General features: G+C 49.9%; 1 protein-coding gene across 3 annotated transcripts; it reads right to left on the reverse strand.

The window, feature by feature from the left end:
- Positions 1–1,048: 1,048 nt before the first annotated feature.
- QRICH1 (glutamine rich 1) lies at positions 1,049–22,632 on the reverse strand. Of its 3 annotated transcripts, XM_072044210.1 has the most exons (12): positions 22,508–22,632; positions 21,691–21,751; positions 17,971–18,300; positions 10,625–11,644; positions 7,065–7,242; positions 6,280–6,434; positions 5,465–5,579; positions 4,088–4,196; positions 3,601–3,752; positions 2,793–2,883; positions 1,793–1,986; positions 1,049–1,501 (listed from the first exon to the last, which is right to left on the reverse strand). In XM_072044210.1, exons 3-11 carry the CDS (start codon positions 18,277–18,279, stop codon positions 1,794–1,796), a joined length of 2,322 nt encoding a protein of 773 aa, XP_071900311.1. In that variant the 5' UTR covers positions 18,280–18,300; positions 21,691–21,751; positions 22,508–22,632; the 3' UTR covers positions 1,049–1,501; position 1,793. The 3 variants fall into 3 exon arrangements, with proteins under 3 accessions (XP_071900311.1, XP_071900310.1, XP_071900312.1); XM_072044209.1 differs by lacking the exon at positions 21,691–21,751 and having other exon boundaries at positions 22,508–22,627; XM_072044211.1 differs by lacking the exon at positions 21,691–21,751 and having other exon boundaries at positions 22,590–22,625.
- Between the last annotated feature and the right edge of the window lie 368 nt (positions 22,633–23,000).

Here is a 23,000-nt window from a genome sequence, read left to right on the forward strand (position 1 = left end):
CCTGTTTAGGCACAGAGTCCTACACAGGGAACAAACTAATCGTACTCGCAACCAACTCAAGCACGTCTGCTTTCTCAGGAATACCACTGTCAACACGAAGCGTCAGAGGCTTGAAGCCTCTCTAGGCCCACACACCTCTACCAGGATCGGGAGCACGGAAGCAGACGACGTTATGCCTATCCTCATCCTACGTGCAGATTTACCCTGTGCACACCCAACAGAGAGGGCAAACCTTCCTCCTCAATACAGACAGGTGGTGGCCAACAGAAGCTTCAGAAATTTGCTTGCTTGTACACGAGTTCTTTTACTGTAATATATATATATTGAAGTATATGCCTATATATTTCGGAACGGGGAAGGGACATGAGATGGAAAAGCAAGGAAGACAAGTTCTAGAAGCAGAGTCACCTCTCCACATCCAAGAAGCTTGTGGCACAAATAACAAGCCTGGCTAGAGTGATCTCCCATTTCAAGCACGGTTGGCTACCCGCTGGCTTCAAAAGAGCAGACTATTTGTTAATAATATAGAACAGAGCAACCACTTAAGATGCAGGAAGGCAAGGCTACAGGGTTGGGGTTTATGATCATGAATGATGCCAGAAGCTACACAGCTGTATTAAACTCTGAAAAAGCTGTTACACAGCAGCACACGTGCTGCTCCTGGAAGGCCCTTTTCTCTCCAACACCCCTCCACCATGCGGTCGGTATGGCGTGCTTGTAAAGGCGGGGAGAGGGGGATTTGCCTAGGAGTGAAGCCTCACAGGCTGGCTACGGAACATTAGGACAGACTGACGGTCTGAGCTGGTCTCACAGATCCCACGTTCCTAGCCTGACACTGCGCTTCCATCAGCAAGCAGCCAGGACCTTCAATAGAAGTTAATCCCCTTCTACCTTCCTAATTTGTCGGGGTGAAAGAAGTCCAGCAGACTCAAGCTGGAAAGCACAAACAGGGATGAAAACAACCGGTTTGCATACTGATCTTTGTATAATGACCCCCCCACCCTCACAGCTCACTCTTCCCCAAATAAAGACACATTGTTCAATGGCATGTTGAAAAGACGTGCTCGTCATTCTTAATAAACAACTAGAGTAAGAATACATAAGAGAAACAGGGTGGTATCTTTATATGATACACAAGTGTATGTTACAAGAATTCCATCAGGCACAGGAGCCTCAAGGTTTAAGGCCTCAACGTTAGGCCAAAAAAGAAGAGTGTGGTAAAGTTTGTACTTTTAACATCTAAAAATGTCACTTAAAGGTCTGAATAGAAATCGTTGTTTGTTTGTTTTTTTTTTTTTCTTTGTATAAATGACAATTGTAGTTCACTCTCTCCTCTTCCTTCCAAGATAACAGCAAATTAACGTCCAAGCACAAGAAAAGATGCCTGCCTCTCTTCCACTGGCTGAGCAGGTCCATCCATCATTCTGTGCCCTCTAGGCTGCACGTGCTCCAAGGAGACAGAGGCCCCAGTCATCCAGGCCAATTCTGTAGTTCATATTTTCTACATCATAAAAAAAAACAGAGTCAACCAGCAGCTTTCCACAGCTCCCAGCTTGCAGGGGATATGCAGCCTCCAATGGTTCCAACAGTTTGATGTGTTGGGTAGGATACACAATGGGTAGGTTTTCCTTTAGATTCTTTTAAAGAGAAGAAGCCTAAAAGGGCTTCATAACTACACCAATAAAAAACCAAAAACTTAGGCATCTCCTTTAGTGTAAAAGTCTGTACAATTTATCTTTGCTTGTCCCTCCCCCGTCACCCCACCCCACCCCTTCTGAGCCAAGAAGGATGCCTTAGTGCATGGTGCTGGCATTAGCCACGGCAAGAGCTTCCTGAATCTCTCGTATCACCAGGATCCGGGTGAGCATCTGCTCCATCTGCTCTCTGCTGATCGGCTGGATGGAATACCAGATCGGGCTGTTGGGGGCCACCACTGGCTCCGGAGTCAAGTAAAACGTGTCATTCCGGCCTTTCACACTCTGGGGGCTGCGTGAGGAAGATCAGAAATAACCAGGCTAACGGAATGTCCTGGGAGGGAGAAACCACCACTGTCCTCATCCCAGGCTCCACAAATCCTGACAGGGGACATCTGGCTGACGAGACATGAAGGTACTTGGTCTGAAGGCATGGAGTTACTCCTAGATACAACAGCGGTCCCAAAGTTTTTAGGCCATGCCAAGCTTAAAAAGTCATGGTGACAACTACAAGGAAGTAATCTTTATTTCACACCAGGAAATAGAACAAACACTTGGCCTTAAAGGTCTTTCAGAGTGGAGCAAAAATCGGTTATTTTTGACATCTAGGCTAGCTGCAGAGCAATCCATGAAGAGGAACACGTACTTTAGCTATCAGAATCATCATAATTTGGAGGTGAGTCCTCTGTGCCTCCCTCCAATTTCCAGTCCTCATTTTTGTTCAGAAGCCAATTTGAACGGGACCCTCATCTCAAGTAGCGGATGCTTTCAGATCACTTGTTTGCAAGTCACAGGCAGAACAGCGAGCTCATGCCAATGCAACAAACCTTCAGAGTGAGTATGAAATTAAAATCAGCCAGTTCACAGGTCAGGATTTGTCTCTTTAAATACCACAGAAGTTCTATGTTAAGTTAGGTGACAACATCGTAAAATTCCACCCTCTCATATCAATGCCCCTCCCCAGCTACGTAAATCTATGCAAATGCAGAAACTGTGCCAGCAGTAAGATGCTGCCCTAAAAACTAGGCCAGCTACAAGACGCAGTTCAACACAGCCACAGAAGACAAGCAGTGGTACATGTGGAACAGGGGCTCTCACCATTTGAAGAGGTAGAAGTCATACAGCTTTATCGGACACCTCAGGGGGTTCTCTGGATTCTCAGTCTGCTCCGCATACATGTCATCTGTAACTACAGACCAACCCCCCCACATCTGTCAGACACACTGTGTGAGAAGCACAACAAACTGAGCAATGCCACAGAGCTTCAGCACTCTGAAGCATCTCGTCACCGTGCTGTAACTGATAATGTAACTGATAAGAGACATATGGCTGTTCCAGGGCAAAACCGCCTGGTTCCGAGTACTCCGAGCGTTATATGGAGAGCTTGCTCTGTTCCCAGGCCTGCTGAACAACGCAACCCACCCACACCCATCTTTCCATCTCTACCTGTGCCCCAAGTGACAGAAATCTCACTACAGAGAATAAGATGCCTGAGCCAAATCCTGGCTGCATGCTTTTAGGAGGGCAGACCTCGTTTACGTAGGAATTCTACATGGGCTCACTTGCATCAAGCACTTTGAATAAGCGAAGTCCTCCCAAAGATGCTTCTCTCCCTGTTCATAAGCACTTACACCCAGTTGTCCCTTTGCCCATAAGAAACAGAAGAAAAAAGTTACCCTGAGCTCTTGATGAATCCTATATTCCTCAGGTAAGTTGTGTCCCCAGAAGATACTTATTATCAGAAGGTACTACGCTCTCTCAGAGAGAACACACAGAAAACTCACTCTGTTAGGCTACTGATAATAATTAGCAGAGCCTTGGGTTCTCGTGGCCCTACCTGCAGACATCTCCAGGTCTCCTCAGGCCCAGTAAGTAAATATTCCCAAAGAAAACTTCTAGACACTACCTTTCTGGCCCGTCTGGTGTACGCCAAAAGCCTTCAGATAGCGGATACTCGTGCTTTTATCCTTGGGATTAGAAGGGTTCTTCTTGGTCTGCCTCAACACCTTGGAGAAGGCCAGCTTCATGTGCTGGTCTACTGTTTTCAACAGGAAGTATCTGAGCAGCAAGAAAAGAACACCAGACACTCAGAGGATACAATTGCTACAGTGATGTAGCTATCTTTACTCCTCATGAGCCAGCTGAAGCTCAAATCAACACTGTTAAAGACTGTTCCAGCAGCAACGCATGCAACAGCCAGAAGTCCAGCTTCCCTCTGTCAGCTCATTTCCTTGTTGTACTGCATCTGCTTTGCCTCATGGGGTTGCAAGAGGGCTGTTGCAACCACACAAAATTCAGGAGGCTGCCCGAATCCAGTGCAGCGGTTTCCTACCACCCCATCAAAGTGTTTGAAGTTTTTATGCTGCAAATATCCCAAAGATCTAAGTACTTACTTTGTATTGAAAAACATCAGTGTAGTGAGCAAGGTGGAAGGGGAGTGAGCTCCTAGCTGCTTACACTCCCACAGCATCTCTTCTGTTACATGACTGGAGAGGACGTAACCTGCAAGAATCAGAAGTCAGTGTCATGCCAGGAGACAGTTACAGCAGGAACACAGGCAGCATTTTAGAGTCTGGAAGTATGAGAAAACCTATAAATTTTAAGGGAAAGAGGAGATCTTTAATGATGTCAGATTCATTGCTGCACAGATGTATTTTTTAAATAGCAAACAATTTTATATATATGTCAACCTCGAGTTGTAGAGAATATATTCCTGCAATATATCTATACGTCCCACCCAGAGAGAAATAAATACGCACTTAAACAGCTTTTAATTAATGGCCCAACTCCAATGCAGATGCTCCTATTCCAATAATATGTGAGAGCAGGCAGGCCAGTGTAACAAATCAGCTCTTGGCCCTGCGCACAGCTTCAGTCAGCACAGTGCCAAGTGATGTATTTGGACACATGAGTAATCCTTTGATTCTCAGATTTTTTTCCTTTGTGTAGAAGAGAAATACTATACTCCAAATACACAGATAAATAAAAAAACAGACAGCAGTATGAACTCCAGGGCTTGTGGAATGACAAAGCACAGATCAAACAGCCAGAGTGAAAACAAAAGGCTTCCAAAACTCACGGTGCTACTTAGCTATATAGCCAGTAACATCAGCTACTTTGCTGAACACAAGCAATAGCTTCTTCACTGACACCTAATCAGATCAAAGGGAATGAAGTCCTAAGAAAGCAGGTTTCTGCTCTCTAAAAAAGCAATTCTTACGCTAGCGCTTATACACAAAATCGGTCTCTTTTCAAACTCCTCCTCCACCCCTGTAGCCATCATCTCATCAACACAAGTTTGAGATGAGCTGCATTTCATTGCAGCAGTCGAGGTTCTAACCATGCATTTTTAGTTGGTCCCACAGCCCATATCCATCTGGCTACATGGCAACATGAGGGCGTTGCATCATCTCCCAGAGCTACAATACTTATTAGGGGCAAGATGTATTAGTGCTTCAGATGAGGAAGCTCGATTCGGATCAAGGATCAGCTGGCTTCCAAGCAAGCCAACCCCATGACAGTACAAAATCTCAACTATCCGCCTTCTCGTGGGTGAGAAGTAATCGTCAAATAATCCTCAGCAACAACTGGGGCTAGAGTCTGACACATGCAATAACCTCAGCATTCACTGTAGGTGCAACATTTTTCTCCCTATCAACGTGATCCATCCTAGGGACATAGATTTCTGTTCAGACTACACTCAAGCTGTAGTTCCATTTAAACATTCCAAGCTCCAGAAACTTTTAACATTCATAAAGGCAAGTTCTTACCAAGAGGGGAAACACGAGGTTGTACGTCCTTGAGAACTTCATGCAGCCACTCAGTGAACCGAATATAGTAGAGATCTGAGAAGATGTCATCTACTCGGCCATTTTCAAAGAGATACTGTAAGAGATTCACAACACAGTCAAATACACAATAATAATATCCTGTACAGTCGTACAGGACAAGTAACCTCAGTCACTATCATGGGAATGCTAAGACAGGAAGAAAAAACCATCTTAGACAGCAAAGCTGGCTGGATTTTACCTCTTATTTTGTACGTGTTCATTGGAAGTTATTTCACATAACTGTCCTGTGTACTCCAGATTTTTTCAGATATGAAGAGACACAATTTTCCTATCAGAGTTCAGTTCTGTTCCTGCAGCTCTTCCAGAAAGCACACCAATATTACCAGCTCAGGCTTCCCACATCACACAAAGCTAAGTTCTTGCCTGTAAAGCTTCAGCTCGATCAAGTGCCGACATTGACAGGTTTCTCAAACATCACTCCTCTGCTCCCCTCTCCCCCAGAAAACCAAGCCTAAAAGCATTTATTGTTCTCACCACGATACTGAACTCAATTATTAACAATTCTTCACAAACTTAATTCAGGAGAAGAAAACATTGCTGCGTATTACATTTCAACTACACCACTATTTTAGTATTTATTTTTAATGCAAGAACCAAAGAGACTCTTTTGTTATGAAATTGTTGGGAAGCTCAATAGAAGCCTGTCTCTTTTTTTTTTTTAAATATAGAATCTCTCCCTGCACGTTCTGACAACACACACAGCACTGCTGCACGTATAACTGTCCTCCCCCTACCTTCTGAATACACAGGAAGATATAATAGAGCACATCTGGATCATAGGGTTCACCATCACCATTTCGAGCTTCTCGTGTCATTAAGCATAGACCATAATTCAGCTCAGCCACAGCTGAAGAGATGAGATCTTCCTGGAACCTCAGCAGCTGACGCCCTGGAAAACAAAACAAAGCCATATTATTTAAGCCATAAAGCCATATTATTTCTGACCTTTCAGGAATGATTTCCCGTGTCTCCAGCAACGCCACTCTAGCCGGCAGGCCCAGTACTACCACATTCTCTCCGTATAATAAAGAAAACCAAAATAAATCAAGATCTTGGGCTGTCAGATCTGCTAAAAGATAAATGGGCAAGAATCCAAGAGGAAGACTCTGCCCTGCCAGCTGCATGACGACCGCCTTCTTTTACCATGTCCACAATGAAATGCTGCCCTGCAGCAACAGGAAAACAGCAACTCCACGCCTGCCCTACCAGCGTGGCTGGCATGCACAGCCATTTTGTTTGTCCACACATTGCATTGCAGTCACACAATATCCTTTTCTACAGCCACCAGACTAGTTGCTCAAGTTGGCTCAGCACAGACCTATAATATTTCCCTTGGAACATGTCCTGTGGCAGTTGGATCATGCAATAATTAGTAGTGCAAAGTAAATCAAAGTTTAAACTTGAAAACAATCACTGACGGGACAAAATTGTTTAGCATTCTTCTCAAAAGCACCTTAACATTTCAGTCACTGAATAATCCCTACTTGAAAGGAAGGAAAGTCTGTGTCACGACACATACTTCCAATAGGTGCTAGCCTATTTTGGGCTTCTTTTTCCAGCTCTGCATTCTTGGTCTGTGCCCAGCTTTTCCACACTTCAAGCCCTTCTTCTGGCTTCAGAGAGTTTGGAAGTAGAAGTTCAGGTGAAGTCTGTGGCTGCGGCTGTGGTTCAACTTCAGCAACCTGAACGGTTTGAGCCTGTGACAGAAAACAGGTCGGTTATATACACTTCAGTACACAACAGTTACACAAAAAAACACAAAACACAGCGCTACCCCCAGCCCCAGGATACCGGCCTTCTGTAACACCCCTCTAACAAGACCCATCCAGGGAATGCAGCCCTTGCTGTCTAACCCGAATTGCTGCTCAAGAAGGAGTATTTGTCTCTCCGAGTATTGTTTTTTTGTTTAAATGGACGTATCTAAAATCCCTTCAGCAAATCCACACAGCTTGATGTTTGATGCAGTCAGAAGTCCTGCAGGACATCACAGGAGACCTAACAGCCTGCAGCAAGGATTGCTGCAATACCACGGAGAAGCTAGTTCAAAGGCAAGGATCTTTATAGGGCTGAAGTCCTCTCGAAAACAGACTTCTGGGCTCCTCTCAAACAGTAAAATGAACAACTACAGCCCGCACCTGGGCTGCCCTGAGCACACTTGTTGTTGTACACTGCTGGCATCCCACCCACCCTTGCCCATCAGGGGCAGGCTCTTCTCGTTAGCCTGTATTTAACAGGTAAACAGAACAAACATGCTCTGCTGTCACTGACACAAACCGGTAAGATTAAGCACTTTGTAAGAGATATAAAATCATAGGCTAGAACACCAGTATCAAAACATCCATCCAACTGCAATGAGGTGTTCTCAACTACCAAATGCTGCTACACACTAGCTACTGTTCTGTGAACAGCTACAACGTGTCCTGCTACAGACCCAGCCAGGTCCTCAGACCTCCAAAAGTTTACTTTGGAACAGGACCTTAAGTCACCATGAATTACCTCAAACTGAAACTGACTTTACAGGCAATCAGTGGCACTTATCTGAAAGGAACAACAAATTCTACTGCTACACTCACTCAATGTTCTTCACTCCAGCTTCTCAGTCCCCTGCCGCAGCAAGTCTCACCGTCACCTTGGTTAACAAGGTTAACCTCAAGTTTTACTGCCCTTAGTCAAACCGTCATGGGCAGCCCTGACTGTTACAGAGATATCAACTCCTACATCTGAACACTTTTCCTTTCGATTTCTTAAGTCACCCCAAAAAGAAAGGCTTTGCCACAACGAAGTAACTTTCCCTTTGATACTGTTGATCTTCACTCAGAATTGCCCTGGCAGTACCACAGTGCAGGATGAAAGCAGTTCAGAGATTTAGGAATGCCTGCACCTTTCTTAGTGGAACAACAGTAAAAAGAAACAACCGACCAGCTGAAGAGGCAAAGCCAGTAAGAGCCTCAGACCGGAGCTTTCAGACAGACTGCCTACCTCTGGTTTCGTGCGCTTTTGTTGCTGGTTTGTTTTCACATCAGCTCCCAGTAGCTGTGTGCATATCAGTGCCTCCATCACCATAGCTGCGGCAGGAGGCTGACTGAAAGGCTTCGGCTTTTATCAAAGCAATAAAGCTGAAGCTGTCAAGCAAGCCTCTGGCTTAGAGAAGCCAGGAGTCCAAGGGCGAGCTGGCACCTTGTCTTTGTAGGAGCCAGCACTGTGCTTCCACCCTCCTCGAGCCTTGCTCCACTGGGCTCCAACAGAAAGCTGCAGGGAGGCAGCCACCTCTGCCAGCCCAACCGAGCGGCTGTCCTCTGCCCTGGCCTCATAGCCCTCATCTGCTGTGACAGCAGGCACACGGCCTGGGGTTAGTGCACAGGCCTGGAAGGTGCTTCTGAAGTGACTTCTGGTGTGCTTCAACAATAGGGCAAAACTTGCCCCAGTCAGCAGCAGTTAAGCTGACACTGCAGCAGGGATCATCACACAGCGAGAACGATGCGTGGAAGGGCTGCTGCAAGAAGCAAAGCTTGGTGTTATTCCCCCCCCAGCAGCACAATGCCAGAAGACTGGAAGCAAATTTCTTAGTGTCACAGTTGTGAGACACAACACCCAGAAGCTGGATGCTCACCTGTAGCAGCTTTATTGCCCTCAGAGGAAGAGCCCATGCCTCCCTGTGCAGGGGATTATTCCAGAGTTGTCATCAAAAACCTGCCCGATACCCAAGAACTGCAGGCCGCTATGCGCAGGGATACACAGCGCTAGAAGCTTTACAAGGAAATAATGGAGTTCCTGCTTTGGAAAGGATCCTATGAATGTACCTCATGCTCTTAAAATACCCTAGAAATAAGCCCAAATAATCCTCTTTAGCGGAAAGGCAAGGAGTTTTATCAACTTGGTTTGTTTAAGTAGCCAAAAGCAATAAACTGATCTCTCATATACCAACACGGGAAAAAACTAAAGATCCAGAAGGCTCTTTGAAATCACCAAAGCCCCTCACTCAAAAACCACATCAACACACGCATTACAAGACCTATGAGCCGTGGCTCAAAGCACAGCTTTATAAAAGAGGGCACACGGAGATGCAGGGAGCCCTCTCCAGGGAAGAGACGCTGTAGCCCACCGAGGTTGAGACGGTTCAGGAACAATCAGATGTGACTGCCCTAAGCAATCCCCTCCGGCTCAGCGCTTGCTGATGAAGCAGAGGGCACACACATCTTTATAAAGCCAGCGGTGGTATTTATAAACTGCAAAGAATTTATAACAATATTTATGCTAGCACACTCGGGTATTTTTGCTCTCATTCCATTCAGCAAAAACAGGCTCTGACAGCTCAATCCCTGCACTTTCTGATAATACAAGAACTAGATCCGTTTGCACATGTAAGACAGGCCATTAATCGCCCTAATTATTCAAGTTTTAAAACCCAATTTAAAATTAGCTATGGCTTAAAGTTCGCAATAAAACCTTTCCAAAAAGCATCAACACATTTGGCTGTCATGTTTGCCAGGCGTGACAAAGAGATGTTTCACTTGCCACTGGTCCTTACTGTGTTCCTGCACTGCAGGCATTTACAGGCAGCAGGACAAGGAGTGACAGCCAGGTACACCTGATTCACAGAGCCTGCCCCAACAGCTGCTCTGATTTTGCCATTTTACCTGGGCACCAGATCTGCTGTGGACTCCACATGCTGCATTAACACAAAGTACCTGATGCCTAGGTGATTGGAGTATTTGTGCAGCTTGCTGTGCTGCAGTGGTCCCTGCCTCTCCCCTGCCACCCCTAGAGCAGGTCAGGAGAAAACCACAGACTTGAGGATACCTGCTAGGAAGAAGCTAGCTAGCCATGAGCATTTATCTACTAATTTACACTACAAAGAGCAACACTGAACTTTCTTTTGGGCAGTTTTGCACCCTATAATTATGTACCAACATTAACATTGCTGCACCCCTGCATCTATCAGGAGTCAAACGCCACCTGTTACGCCCAGACTACACGGACAGCCACCTCTGCTTCCCACACACCAGCTGGCTGCTCACATCCCCTCTCCCCAGAACATCTGCAAGCTGTTACAGACCGAGACGCCGAAGTTAAACTTACCGAGCAGGTGACTTGTAGCTGCTGCTGCTGCTGCCCCTGCTCCTGCGGTGTGGGCTGCTGCTGTTGCTGCTGGGGGTCCCATATGTGCACTGTCTGTGCTGTGTTCTGGTACGTCCCTGCCACAGCCTGCACTGCCACTGGAATGTGGATGTTGCCATTCATAAACTGCGCTGGAAAGAGCGAATTAGCAAGAGTCTGCACCACTTCCTCGTGGGAGTTCTTCACGACGGAAGTACTTCCCACCATCTTATCCTTGTCGTCTTCCAGCTTCACGGTAGCCAGTGTCGTTGGCGAGCCGCTGACGTGGACAGCGTTGTAGGCCTCCTGAGGGATGGCGATGTGGGTGATGTTTTGCTGCTGAAGGTCACCACGCGGCTGAGCAGAATAAACGGGGATGGTCCAAGTCTCTCCAGTGGGGCTCGTAATGGTCCCAGTGGCACTGTACAGGTGGGCACTGTCCACCGTTAACAAGTCTGGCCGTAAAGAGACGTAGCTTTGCTGCTGGCCCTGAGGGATGGCCAGCACTGTGGCAACTGGCTGCCCTGAAATCGCATACGATACAGTGATAGGCATATCCACCTTGCGTTTCTTCACCGGCTGAAGGACACTGGCCGTGCTGATCCGCCGCTCCCCCTCTCGCGGGGAGCCCTGCTGAGAAGGAGGAGGTGAGAGTGCCCCGACCGTCTGGATCTGGATCTGCTGGCCGCCAGTAATAGCCTGCCCGGCCACGAGCTGGGCCTGGATCTGCTGGTGCTGTATGTGTTCCTCCTGGATCTCGGCAGCCTGGATCTGCTGGGCAGTCTGCATGTGCTGCACTTGGATCTGAGCCGCCTGCAGCTGAGACGGGCTGGGGCTCTGAAGAGACTGACTCTGTATTGTCTGGGACGCCTGCTGCTGCCCCTGCCCTTGGATCTGCACCTGGACCTGTATGGGCTGCTCCGAAGCTTGGTGGACAGTGAGCTGCGGAGAGAGCTGCTGGGCGGAGACCTGCTGCGGTGACTGCTGCACCTGGACCTGGACCTGCAACGACAGCAGTTCGGCAGTTAGGGGCCAGCAAGTGCCAGTGACCGGACCGCGGGGCCATCGGCACCGATGGTCCATCCCCGGAGCTCTGTGCTCCAGGCTTCTCTGCTCGGATGCACCATTCCACACATTAACCACATCACACATCATGACTCTGACGTGAAGCTTCCTGCTACAAAACGCAGGAGTTTGTCTCATCCTCACTATGCTCTGAAGACCGATTTTACTGCTCTCAAGCCCAGCCCCAGATGGCTGCAGGATCACTCGCCAGTGCCAGGCGGTAAGAGCCACGGGTAAGCCGAAACCAGCGCTTGGCTCTTTCCACACAAAGCAGAGAAATCTTCTCTTGAAACCAACTGTTAATAGTAGCACCACACAAGCAGGTGTTAGCACAGGAAATATTGCAAGTTTCATGGGAATCTGTCGGGAGCTAAAGGACACGGCTACAGCATTTGCGTTTGTAGGCTGTAATTAGAAGTTAACTTTAACCATTTACTAATTCCATTTATTGTCCAAGTTATTCAGCTGTATTTTCTAGCTCACGCACTTACACAATGCTGAATAATATGGACAAAATATTCACGGACACAGTTCATTGTAGTGCAGGGAAAATAGACAACCTCAAGCTGATGTCTCCACTCCCTGAGGCCTGCTCTGCTCTCCTCTCCTCCCCAGAGGCTTCCCCACTTCACCCCAAACACTCTGTTGCATTGCCTTGTTCTAGAAGCGACATCCCAGGCTTCCCTAAAGCCATACCTTAAGGGGGAAGAATCGCTCAACCTCTCCTCTCAAATCCACCTGAGGGATGTAGAGGTTTACTGGTGACACCTACAATGGCCACGTGATGTTTGAAGCAATTTAGTCCCAAAACCATGCCTTCCTGCTCACGTTGCCTCACCCTTTTCTACCTGGCTTAGAGCCAGTCAAGCTAACCTAACATTTGAACAGACTCCACGCTCACTCAGGTCTACGCTGCATAGGTAAACAAAATCTCAACCCCACTTCCCAAAGCGACCTCTACCGAGTTTTAAAAAATGTTAGGGATTCCTTTGCAGCCAATTAAGAGCTGGTAAGCACTAAGCGGGAAGGCAAAATGCACCAGTGGCAGAGCGATTTGAAGCCCCCTCCTGTTAAGAACCCATTCTGTTCTCAGGAAGACTGGAGAATTTTAGAGGCTCCTGCTGACAGCTACGTGCGGTAATCCAGATGCTGTGGGCTTTATATCATTTCCTGCAAGGTAACAAGACACACACGACCCCCCGGTGCAACTGGAGGCCGTTCCCTCTTGTCCTAAATGTTGACTAAGAACACCTTACAAGCACCCCCACCGCCATCACAGGCACAATTTTACATGGGAGTTTCTGTTACTGATTTCATGTAACACAACGTAAAGAGGGCATTTCTGCTGTTGGCAGTGAGACTGGAAAGCCTGCTGCTTAAGTAAAAAAAATCAGCATATGAGCACACCTACAAAGGCAGTGAAATGAGTTCAAGCAAGAGGTATCATCAGCAAGAGGCAGAGGCTAAGAACAGACCAGACCAGACAGCATTTTCTCCTTTCTGCCTTTAGAACCTAAGCCTGCTGCCTCCAAAAGCCACAGTCAACTTCCCTAACTTTCAGCAGGTGATGAGCCACGACCTCAAATCACACAATACTCCCCGAGGCTGAAATCCTGACCCCCACAACTAGATGCCTTGCTGCTGCCTTAGAGCTCACACAGTTATTTTCTTTAAACACCCAACGAATGAGGCCAGACACAAGCAAGAAGGCAGACTCCAGGAGCAGTGGAGGCTCTCCACACCGCTGACATCATGTTTCTGACCAGAGATTGCTCCTACCCCATACTGAAGGTCTGCCTGCTGCACATCTTACACTGCCCCATTGATGGAGCTTGGTATCTGAGACAAAAGGACAAAGAATTACACTAAAAAGCATCAGTGGCTGACTTTTTAAAAGACCCTGTACAGAGAGGAATGTTTGAAGTGTGCGAGCCAAGAACAACAGAGAGAACAATCTCCAGCCTTAAAGCGAAGATTTAAGGCGAGGACGTGTTAAGCTGGGAATTCCTGGGTTATACTGGTACCATAACCCAACACGCCACATTACGGCGCTGAGGCTGCTCGTTGTCAGGAGTTTGGGTGCAGCAGCATGGAAAGAATCACTTCCCAGCAGGCTGTGATCACAAAGAGAAATGCATTTTGTTTTTTTTACCATAAAGCAGCTAGAAGTCGGACCAAAGAGTAGTAGACTAGAGAAGCAAAAGCATTAGATGTCATTTCAAGGTGTCATTTCGGGAAATCATTCATTTCACTTGATGATCAATCATCAATTCATCATTAGATGTCATTTCAGGAAACCAGGCTGAAAATGCACTGCCCTCCAAGAGTCCTAAACCCAAGTGATTCCAAAACCTACCACTGGAACAAGGGGTTCCTTCTATCAGAAAGTACCTAGAGCACGCACACGAGCACACAGCAGGTGAAGAGCCTGCTCCCTGAGTAGCAGGAAACGGTGAAGCTGCTATTCAGCTGCTTTACAGGAAGTGCTTTGCTATCTGTCAGAGTAAACAAGGCCTACGGGGAGTGTACAAGTCAACCTCTCCGAACCACCACCAGGTTCTCACTGCAGGTTTTTTCCCTCTGCTCATTCATCAACATCAGTAAGACAATTCCGCAGACCGCGCTGGGTCTGCGTGTTTGAACAGTGACCGTACCAGGATTATGTTGCCACACCGTCCTTTGGGGCAGGACTTAGACCTGAGACAGCTGGAACATGTGAACCAGGGAGAGCAAAACCTTCCCCTCCTAAAGAGAAACCTATTTCCATATACAAAAGCGGGCTATCTTTAAAACATCCCTCGTGATCACAACCATTCTCTGAAGCAGCAAACCCAGCAAATGGTAATAAATCCAAGCTGCCACACTAATATTGCTTATATTTAAAGATAAGCAAACAGGAGCCCTGCCTCCTGTCAGAGAAAGCCACATCCATCAAAAGTGAAAGAAGTATGTCTTCTGCACAGAGCCAGGGCTAAGGTTTTCTTCTGAGCTCCTTAAGTGCATCTTTTCCTGCCTCATGTCATTAATGCTGCCCAGCTTCCTAGAGTGGTCTGAAGCCACAGAGCAGATCAGGGGAAGGCAGAAGAAGATGAACAGCCAACCCCTAAGGAACCGAGGAGTTAGAAAGGCATCAGCTTTCATGGTTTATGCAGTCTTTTCATCATCCCCTACGTAGCTTGACAATCTTGCTCCCCTGTAGCGTCTTCCCCACAGCCCCAGCCCAAGAAGCTCTTGCAACCTTGCCACCAGACCGTCTTAAAAAAAGGCCAGAACTGAGGATCTTCCCTGCGTGCATCGTGTACATCCTACACAAACACACTTACCCTCCTCTGATATTCTTTCAGCTAAATCTTCTTGCACGCACAGATGAGAAGTGAAAGGAGGAAGAGGTTCACTATCTCTGCAGAAATACCGTGCTCAGTAAGTCAGCGCTAACACCTCTTGCTGGTATCATCACTTCCATGGCCTCAGTGCTCAGCACCAGCTGGGAACAATCCCACCAGAGGCAGAGCTGACAAACTCTTACTCAACTGGAGCAAAACACAGCCCTCTCAGACATCCTGGATGCAGGGAGCAGGGTATGACAACTTGGCACATTATTTCTTAAGATGGTTAATGGCATTGCTGTGATACCAGCCATGGAAAGAGCTCCAAGACACTTCACTGCAGCATGGACTAGTACCTAACCTAACTGAACAGTTGCTTCCCCTCGGCTTTGAAATAAATGTTAGTCACCAGCTTGTTGAGCATTTTAGGAAAGAAAACCCTAAGGTGGCAAGTTCTCCTTCAAACAGGAGCTTTATTCTGCCAGGATAAGTAAACCCAGCAGCAGCCAGGTACAGTCTTTGTCACAGCAAGACCGAGGCTGAAACCTGAGCACCGTCTATCTTTATGATCATAAGGTTGTCATCGGCACTCGGAGCCGCGGGGTCATCTGACCCGCGATATTATTAGTCGCCTGCAGCCCCGCTGTCACGCCGCCAGCCACAGGCATCGTCATCCGAAGGGTCTTCCACCAATGTGCAATTGGATTAGCGAGACCTAAACGGATTATCAAGTCAAGTAGCGGGATGACATAAGTTTGATCAAAATCTTGGAGCCTTGGGAGGGCGACGGAAAATCCTCGCAGCTCAGCACAGCGAGGCAGCCGAGTGGGGCGCGCCGCCCCAGGGGCAAGCTGTCCCCAGCCCAGGCACCACGCTGCTACCGCTGCCACAGCCACCGTGGGGAAACAGGGAACGCTGAATCCGGGGTGTAACAATCACACCTCGGTCAGAAACCTTGGGAAACAGAGCAGTAAGCACGCTCACAAAGGGGTACAGCATTCCTCCACCCAGTTCTTGGGGAAAAAAGAAGGTGAATTTGTTCCCTTCAAGATCATTCTGATCCAGCTGGTAAAAAGTATGTGAATCCAGGTGCGCTGTGATGCACAAAAGCTGCAGCTGTACCTAGTGCCAGATGTGCACCAGAGTGTTTGGGGGACTGGCAACAGGCTACAGCGAGCCACACGCTAGGCAGTGAAAACACTAATTAGGGTCTGTACTGATGGATGCTAAAGCAGCTTTTTTAAAGCAGGTATTTTAAAGCAGAGTCGCACCAAAAACAAAGGAGAAAGAGTACACAGCATTTTTTAGGAGAGGCTTCTGAAAGTTTGACTTTCGTTAGGTATTTTTCTCCTCAAGGTGCAGGCCATTTAGTTTAAAAAATAGGAACAGGTTTTTGGCAGCAACTCTACAGTTATTTCCAAGAAGGTCAGGAGTTTATTTTCCCCTGGAGTGCTTGATATATGACCTCCCTCCCTACCGCCGCTACTACAAGGCCTGCAACGGTCAAGTGTGAACTTTGAGAAGTTCTGGAAGGAGGCGGCAGCAGCAGGAAATTATATATAATATTCCTTTTAACTTGTAAAATTGGTATGGGGCCTTCAGCATCTTCAAGGCCAAAAAAAAAACCACCCGACTCTCCTACTAGTTCTTCTACTGAACTGAAAAATGAGACTTCTCCCAAAAAATCTGCTGGCTGGCAGAACCGAAAGCAGCCTTGACCAGTTTTAATAGACTCACACAGAGATCTAAGGCATCTGTCTGCGAGACTAGAGGCTTTTCTTCTTCAAAAGCCTTGCAACATGAGTTACTGTAGGGCAACAGGTTAGCGAAGTCCTAGTTGAGCATTCATTTACTCAACAGAAAGAGTAATTGGAGAGAAGTTACCCAGGGAAAGAGGAAAGTTTGTCTTTACTGGAGGGGAAGAGCACCCCAGTGAGCTGTTAGCACAAGCCTACTGCACTGCGGCAACTCCCTGACCTTATCTCCAGCCATTTGTCTCCCTACCCTCATTTGGTGCAGAAGAAGAAAGCTCACAACTTTATGCTACAGAAGGCAGAAAGATTTGTATCTGAGGCGAATCGGAGCCAGAGCTGCAGTCTGAGTCCAGCTGCTTGGAGACATTGTTAGGGAACCTTGGTAAATGCCTTGCCACCTATGAACTGATCAAGAAACGTGTTTGAGGGCCGAGGCAGTTACTCCAGTCATTCTAAGTTCTATGGTTTTTGCCCGGCACTGGATTTTGCTCATTCAATACTTAATACTAATTTCTTTAAGACCTGTTATAAAAAAAAAAAAAAAAAAAGCTGTAGAAGACTCCTTCCACTGTGCAACTGAGCAATCTTCCCTGACATGCACACATCTTTCAGGGTATGCTTCCTGAAAGACATCTTTCAGGAAGTCTTTCAAGTTCATCACTTGAGACATCTTTCAAGTTCATCACTTGACTTTGCTACATTTTCACCCAGTTTAAAAGACAGGTCAAGAACTACAACTTTTAGAATATCCAAGTAAAATCGTTTAAAGAGTACTTAAAAAAAAATAATAATGTAGAGTTAGATCCCAGGGCCACTCTAACCAACCAAAGTAAGACCAGCAGAGGGGGAAGGGTATTTATAGCTGCTTCACGCGGCGCGCACGGCTTCAGGGAGCTGTGTACATGCCAGAACTGTCAACCATTTCTCAAAGAGGTTACACCACTGCATTGCTATGTATGTTACTCCTCCTACAGAGGGGCTCAATGGAGGCACAGTCAAGAGAGAAATTTACTACCAAATTCCTCCAATGAAAGGGAAATAGCGTTGGTCTATATAAAGTTAATTGGTCCTGCTTCTTAAGTGCTTGCCCGTGGCTTCAGGTTAGACAGCAGCTGGCTCTGCACACCGCGTCGTGGGTTAGCAAGTCACACACACACACTTGGGGGTGATTTAGGGTGCTTACCTGGACTTGCTGGGGTTGCTGAACCTGTATCTGCTGCTCTTGCTGAGTTTGCTGCTGGACACTGGTTGTCACAGGGCAAGCAAGTTCGAGCAAAGACCCAGCCACCTCTGTGCTGTCCGTGTAAATGCAGTTGCCACCCTGCTGATACACCATGGTGGTGGTGGCGGTCTGCTGAAACTCCTGCAGGGCTTCCGGCCCCTTGGAAGCAAGGGAGTCCAGGAACTCCTTCATCCTGTGCTGGGGGATCGTTCGCGCCTTCACGCGGATGTATTCTTCAAAGGAAATGGTGTTCTCCAGAGAATTATTCATATTGCAAGGTCCTGAGGGTTCCTAAAGGAAAGAGAAAGTGAAAATTCTTAACTGCGGCACTCCTCCAGCGCAAGGATGCTCCCAGCTCCAGCAAATTGTTTCTCACCCCGAGTGCCAGAGGACACCAGCAAACATGCACAGCCGGGTGCCCTGGGACAGGTGCTTTAGTTTTAGGCACCACTGCGTCCTTCTGGAGTTATCCCTCAGCAGAGTCTGACCAACAACTGGTGCCCGTCTCCAAGGGCGCAGCGCCCCGTACCGCCTCCAAGCACCGCACTTGACCCAGACCAGCAAAATCCCATCACGGACTAACCCAAGTCACGTATTTCACTCATTTGCAGCATGCAGTATTAGTGAGAGAAGCTCAGAAACCAACATCCCTGGCCCTGCTCTGCAGTCCCAGAGGAGGGGGAACCAAGCAGGGGGTTCTGCCAGGCCGTGCAGCTAAGGGGAAGCCTCAGACGCAGCATCCACCCGCTGCTTGTAGGGCTAGCACAGCCCCATCGCTCTGACAGGGCAAGCAGGAGAGTGCTGGAACCAAGAGGTTCCTCGGAGCGGGAACTACAGGCACAGAGAAGCAGAGCTCTAGAAATAAACCAGGCAGCAGCAGCACCAGTTCTTGACGGTGCTTTTAGTATAGGAAGAGGTTACAGGAACCATGCCGGGTATGGGGATGGAGGAAACCAGGTGAGAGCCAGGGAGAAATAAAAGCTGACTACACCTGAGAGCATCAGAAAGCTCTAAGGTACGCGCTGACAGCATCCTTCTCCCCCTGACTTGTTTAAACCCACAAAGGGCTCCTGCAGGAAGCACACAGCCTGCTTCTGAGGCACTCGTTAGTCCCGATACAGGGTAAATAAAGTCAAGCTGTAACACCACCAGCTACTGAGGGGGCTGTGAGATGTGAAGCAGCACAAGAAGTTACTGGATCTAGCTGTGCAGAGGTAGGGAACAGGACACCACCGCTGTGCACACGCTTTGGCTGAGGTTCTAACAAGAGCAAGCAGGAAAAGCAGAACCCTTTAAATCATTTCCCAGCGATTTAATGGAGCGGAACCAGGACAGAACCCCCTGACTGAACACACTGCCACGGCTGTGTGAGAACCGCAGCAAGTCCCAGGCTGTCGGTGGCGCCCAGGTGCTCCCCAGGCCCAACCCCAGCAAGCGCCGGAGCAGATCCTGACCGCGCTTACCAGTACGTGACGCCAGGCTAAGCACACAGCAGCTTTTGTTTGCACGGAGGTTCATGGCTAGTGCATTGAACCAGGCCCACCGGAAAAGGAATAGCAAAGGTAAGGGGAACACACGAGTGGCGCTGAACGTACGGCTTCTGGAGGTATTAACAGCAGCTGGTGCTCCGTGGGGTCGTTACAGAAAATATTTTGGAAACGCACGTCGGGGTTTAGTGGTAAAAAGCACAGGATAACAGCGTTCGCTTACCAACCGCAGCAATTCTGTACAAGTCAGCAGAGGGAAGCCCCCCAGAGCTGCACACAGACAGGTCTCCTGCCTGTCGGTGACTCTGCTCTGTGCAGGAGCTAATGGACTGTTCACTTCGCTGCTGCCTTCAGGAGCTCTCCCCTGGGAGCCGCCCAAGAGAAAGCCAGGCATCCCTAAGCTCAACGCTCAGCTCTCCCCACCAAAGAGGCCCTGTACCTCTGTTAATTAACCCCTTCCCAGGTGATTGCTGACTGCATGTTCAAGGTGACACAGACAGGGAACAACCTTGCTGACGCATCTGCCTACAGGACCCAGACCGGGCGCACTTAAATCTTGCACCTAATTGTAAGGAGCTCCGTTAGATCCTCTCAAGCTGGAAAACGCATCTGGAGTCATCAATTTGCTCCAAGTTTTTGCTGGGAACTTTCACACGTTGGACCTCAGCCCCACAGGGAAGCTCTCAGAGGGCATTCACCGTGTGTGCCCGTGCAGAGGGGCACCAGGAGCCGCAGCTCCTGAGGGACGAGCCTTGAGGATCCCATGCTGGGAGCCCAGGAGGGAACACTCCGGGTGCTCATCCTCACGGTGAAGGCAGCGTGCCAGCACGGTGCTGCTGAACTGGCGGGCTCACCTCTCAGCACACGTCCTGCCTTCCTGCTCGCTGCCGCACTCATGCTTGCTGTGCTGAAAGGGCTCGGGGAATCGAGTCCCAGGTTGCTCACTCTCCGTTAATCTTGTCAGGGGAAGGAGCGGGGAGCTGAGCAGGGCCGATTTTTCAGCAGCAGTTATCCATTAACCCGCGGAGCTGAAGTTACGTCACCCAACATCACCCTCTAAGGCTCCTGCATCACTTGGAGAACTCCAGCCCCCCTCAGACACACACCGTGCTCCTGCACAGCAGAGACCAGAAGCCACCAGAAACCCAGAGACACAATCACCAGGCCCAAAGACGAGGAGATCCACCACCAGCACACCACCTGCCTCCTCTAACCACCAGGAAGCAGAACGAATAGCACGAATTCCTTAAATGCAAACCCTTGCCCCAGCTCTGCTGCTTCATCCTAACCAGCTCTTTAGCAAGCAAGGGAGACAGAAGCCTGCTAGCCCAGTCTGGTGAACCTTGCTTGTCACACGCCATGAGAAGGAAGCTCTTGTGCTCTCTTCTAGCATGGAAAAATCTTTGTTATCCATCTGATGTTACTGTGCTGAGAGCCACTAGCACCTGGAGCAGTGCAGTGCCCATCTGAACCTCTGGAAACCCAGCCACAGACTGGAGCCCACTGCACCCCGCGGCATTTCCAGCACTGCTCCTGCTCCAAACCCGCAGCGGGACCTCCCCTCGCTTTGCTTTGCAGCCCCCAGCTGCGGGGAGCAGAGGAGAGCTGAAGGCACCTCAGGGAACGGAGCAGCCTGGGGAGGTATCTGTGCATCACCCTGCTCAGAGATATTTAACGGCGAGCACTGAGCTGCTCAGAGCTCTGCTTCACAGAACTGTGCGTGGCTACAGAGGTACCAGGTCTGGGTGCAGATTCAGGTAAGCAATGCCACGCCAAGAAGCCACATTTTTTAAACTAAACCCACCTGTTTCTGGCAGAAGAGCCCCTTAAGGCTCAGTGGCACATTCAACAGGCTTTTGTACTGCAACACACAGCTCGCTGCTGCAGTCACTGCTTTTAAGGCTCCTAAAACAGACTGAGGGGTGCGTTCCCTCAATCCATTAGCAAACATCCATCCTCACTAGACCCCAACAGCACGTTTTTAAGACTTGATTTTAAAACCAAAAAGGAGCCTCCAAGCAGAAAGCTTTCCTCTACCAAGGGCTGCCATCCTTCCCTGGGCAGCAGGACCGCGCTTTCCAGGCGCTACGTTCCAGAGCCTGTCCGAGGACCAGGGGCACACGCGGTTAGTGGGCACAGCTCAGGCGCAGGTTACCGAGCACACACACCCGACTCGCAGCAGGTCCGGACTCACCAGTCACCATGGTGCATGTGTTTCTGCTGCTCTTGTCCTGAGCCCTTAGCCTTGTACCGTTCTGGAGAAGACAGAACAAAGAAGCCCTTTCCATCCCCAGCTCCTTTGCCTTTTTTTTTTTTTTAAGCCCGGTTGAGCCGTTTAAAGACAATTTTACTTAAAAAATAATAAAAATACCACAACAACCCACCCAGCGGGCCGGACAGCCGGCACCTGCCCGGGCCGTGCAGGCAGAGCTGAGAACAAGGCAGCAGCGGTGACTGTGCCCGGTGCCCCCGGGAGGGCGATGGGGTGAGGGGGGGGGGATCCTCCTAGCGGGGCTGCAGCCCCCCCAGAGCCCCGGGGCCGCCTTTGTTCCCCGGGGGGGCGGCGGGAGGAGGATGAAGATGATGAAGATGATGAAGAGCAGGAGGAGGAGGAGGAGGAGGAGGAGGAGGCGGCGCCGCGCCCCGGAGCCATGTTGGGGGCTCCACCGGGACGGCGGCCGCCGAGGGCCGCACCGAGGCCGGGGCCGGGGCCGGGGCGGCGCCTTCCGGTGCGCGCTCCCGGCCGGCGGCAACGAGGCGCGGGGCGGGCAGCGGGGGCGCGCCCGGCTCGTGCCCGCGACCAGGCCGCGCGCGTGCCCGCCCCCCCCCTCAGCCCCCCCCCTCCCCCTTCCCTCCCCTCACACACGCACCGGGCCCGCGCCGCCCCCGGAACCGCCGCCGCCTCCCCTCCCCCCCCGGCCCGCCGCCCCCTTTCTGCCTTTCCCCGTTCCCCTCCCTCGCTCCCCGCCGCTCCCGGGCCCCGCCCCGCTCCCCCCCCGGCCCCGCCTCACCCCGGCCCCGCCGCCCTCGCGCCGCCGCCGCCGCCTCGGCCCCGAGCCTCTGCCCCTCACAGCTCGCTGGGCGCCATCTTACATTCAACCCCCCGCAGCCAATCGGCGCGCAGCCTCGGCCTCGCGAGAGCGCGGCCCGCAAGTCCCGCGAGAGCTGGGCGCCGCGCCACGCCCCGAGCCTTAAAGGGGCCGGCGCCGGGTTTGTTTTTTTTTTTAAGGGGGTGGGGCCCACGCGGGGCGGGGACACGAGTGGGGAGCGGGGAGGGACCACGCGGGGCGGGTGAAGGGGGTGGGGGGTGGTGGGGATCGGGCAGTGGGGATCTGCTGAGGGGTGGGGTGCCCACTGGGTGCTCACAAAGCCCCCCGTGGGGTCCCCACGCGCCCCCGTGGCTGCGTGGAGCCGGCCAGGCCCGTGGGGGGGGTCCTCACAGGGCTGGGGACCCCCCCCAGAGCCCCCCACAAGGCCCTCCCACACCCACACCCCCCCCCAGCC

This window comes from Anas platyrhynchos, chromosome 13 (assembly GCF_047663525.1).
Source record: "Anas platyrhynchos isolate ZD024472 breed Pekin duck chromosome 13, IASCAAS_PekinDuck_T2T, whole genome shotgun sequence".
Taxonomy (NCBI): Eukaryota; Metazoa; Chordata; class Aves; order Anseriformes; family Anatidae; genus Anas; species Anas platyrhynchos.

Coding starts and splice junctions, on each gene's coding strand:
- QRICH1 (XM_072044210.1), bottom strand. CDS start 18,279: ATGAATAATTCTCTGGAGAACACCATTTCCTTTGAAGAATACATCCGC. Junction 11,645..17,970: donor AGCAACCCCAGCAAGTCCAG/GTAAGCACCCTA, acceptor CTGTCGTTGCAG/GTCCAGGTCCAGGTGCAGCA. Junction 5,580..6,279: donor TCTTCCTGTGTATTCAGAAG/GTAGGGGGAGGA, acceptor AATCTCTTACAG/TATCTCTTTGAAAATGGCCG.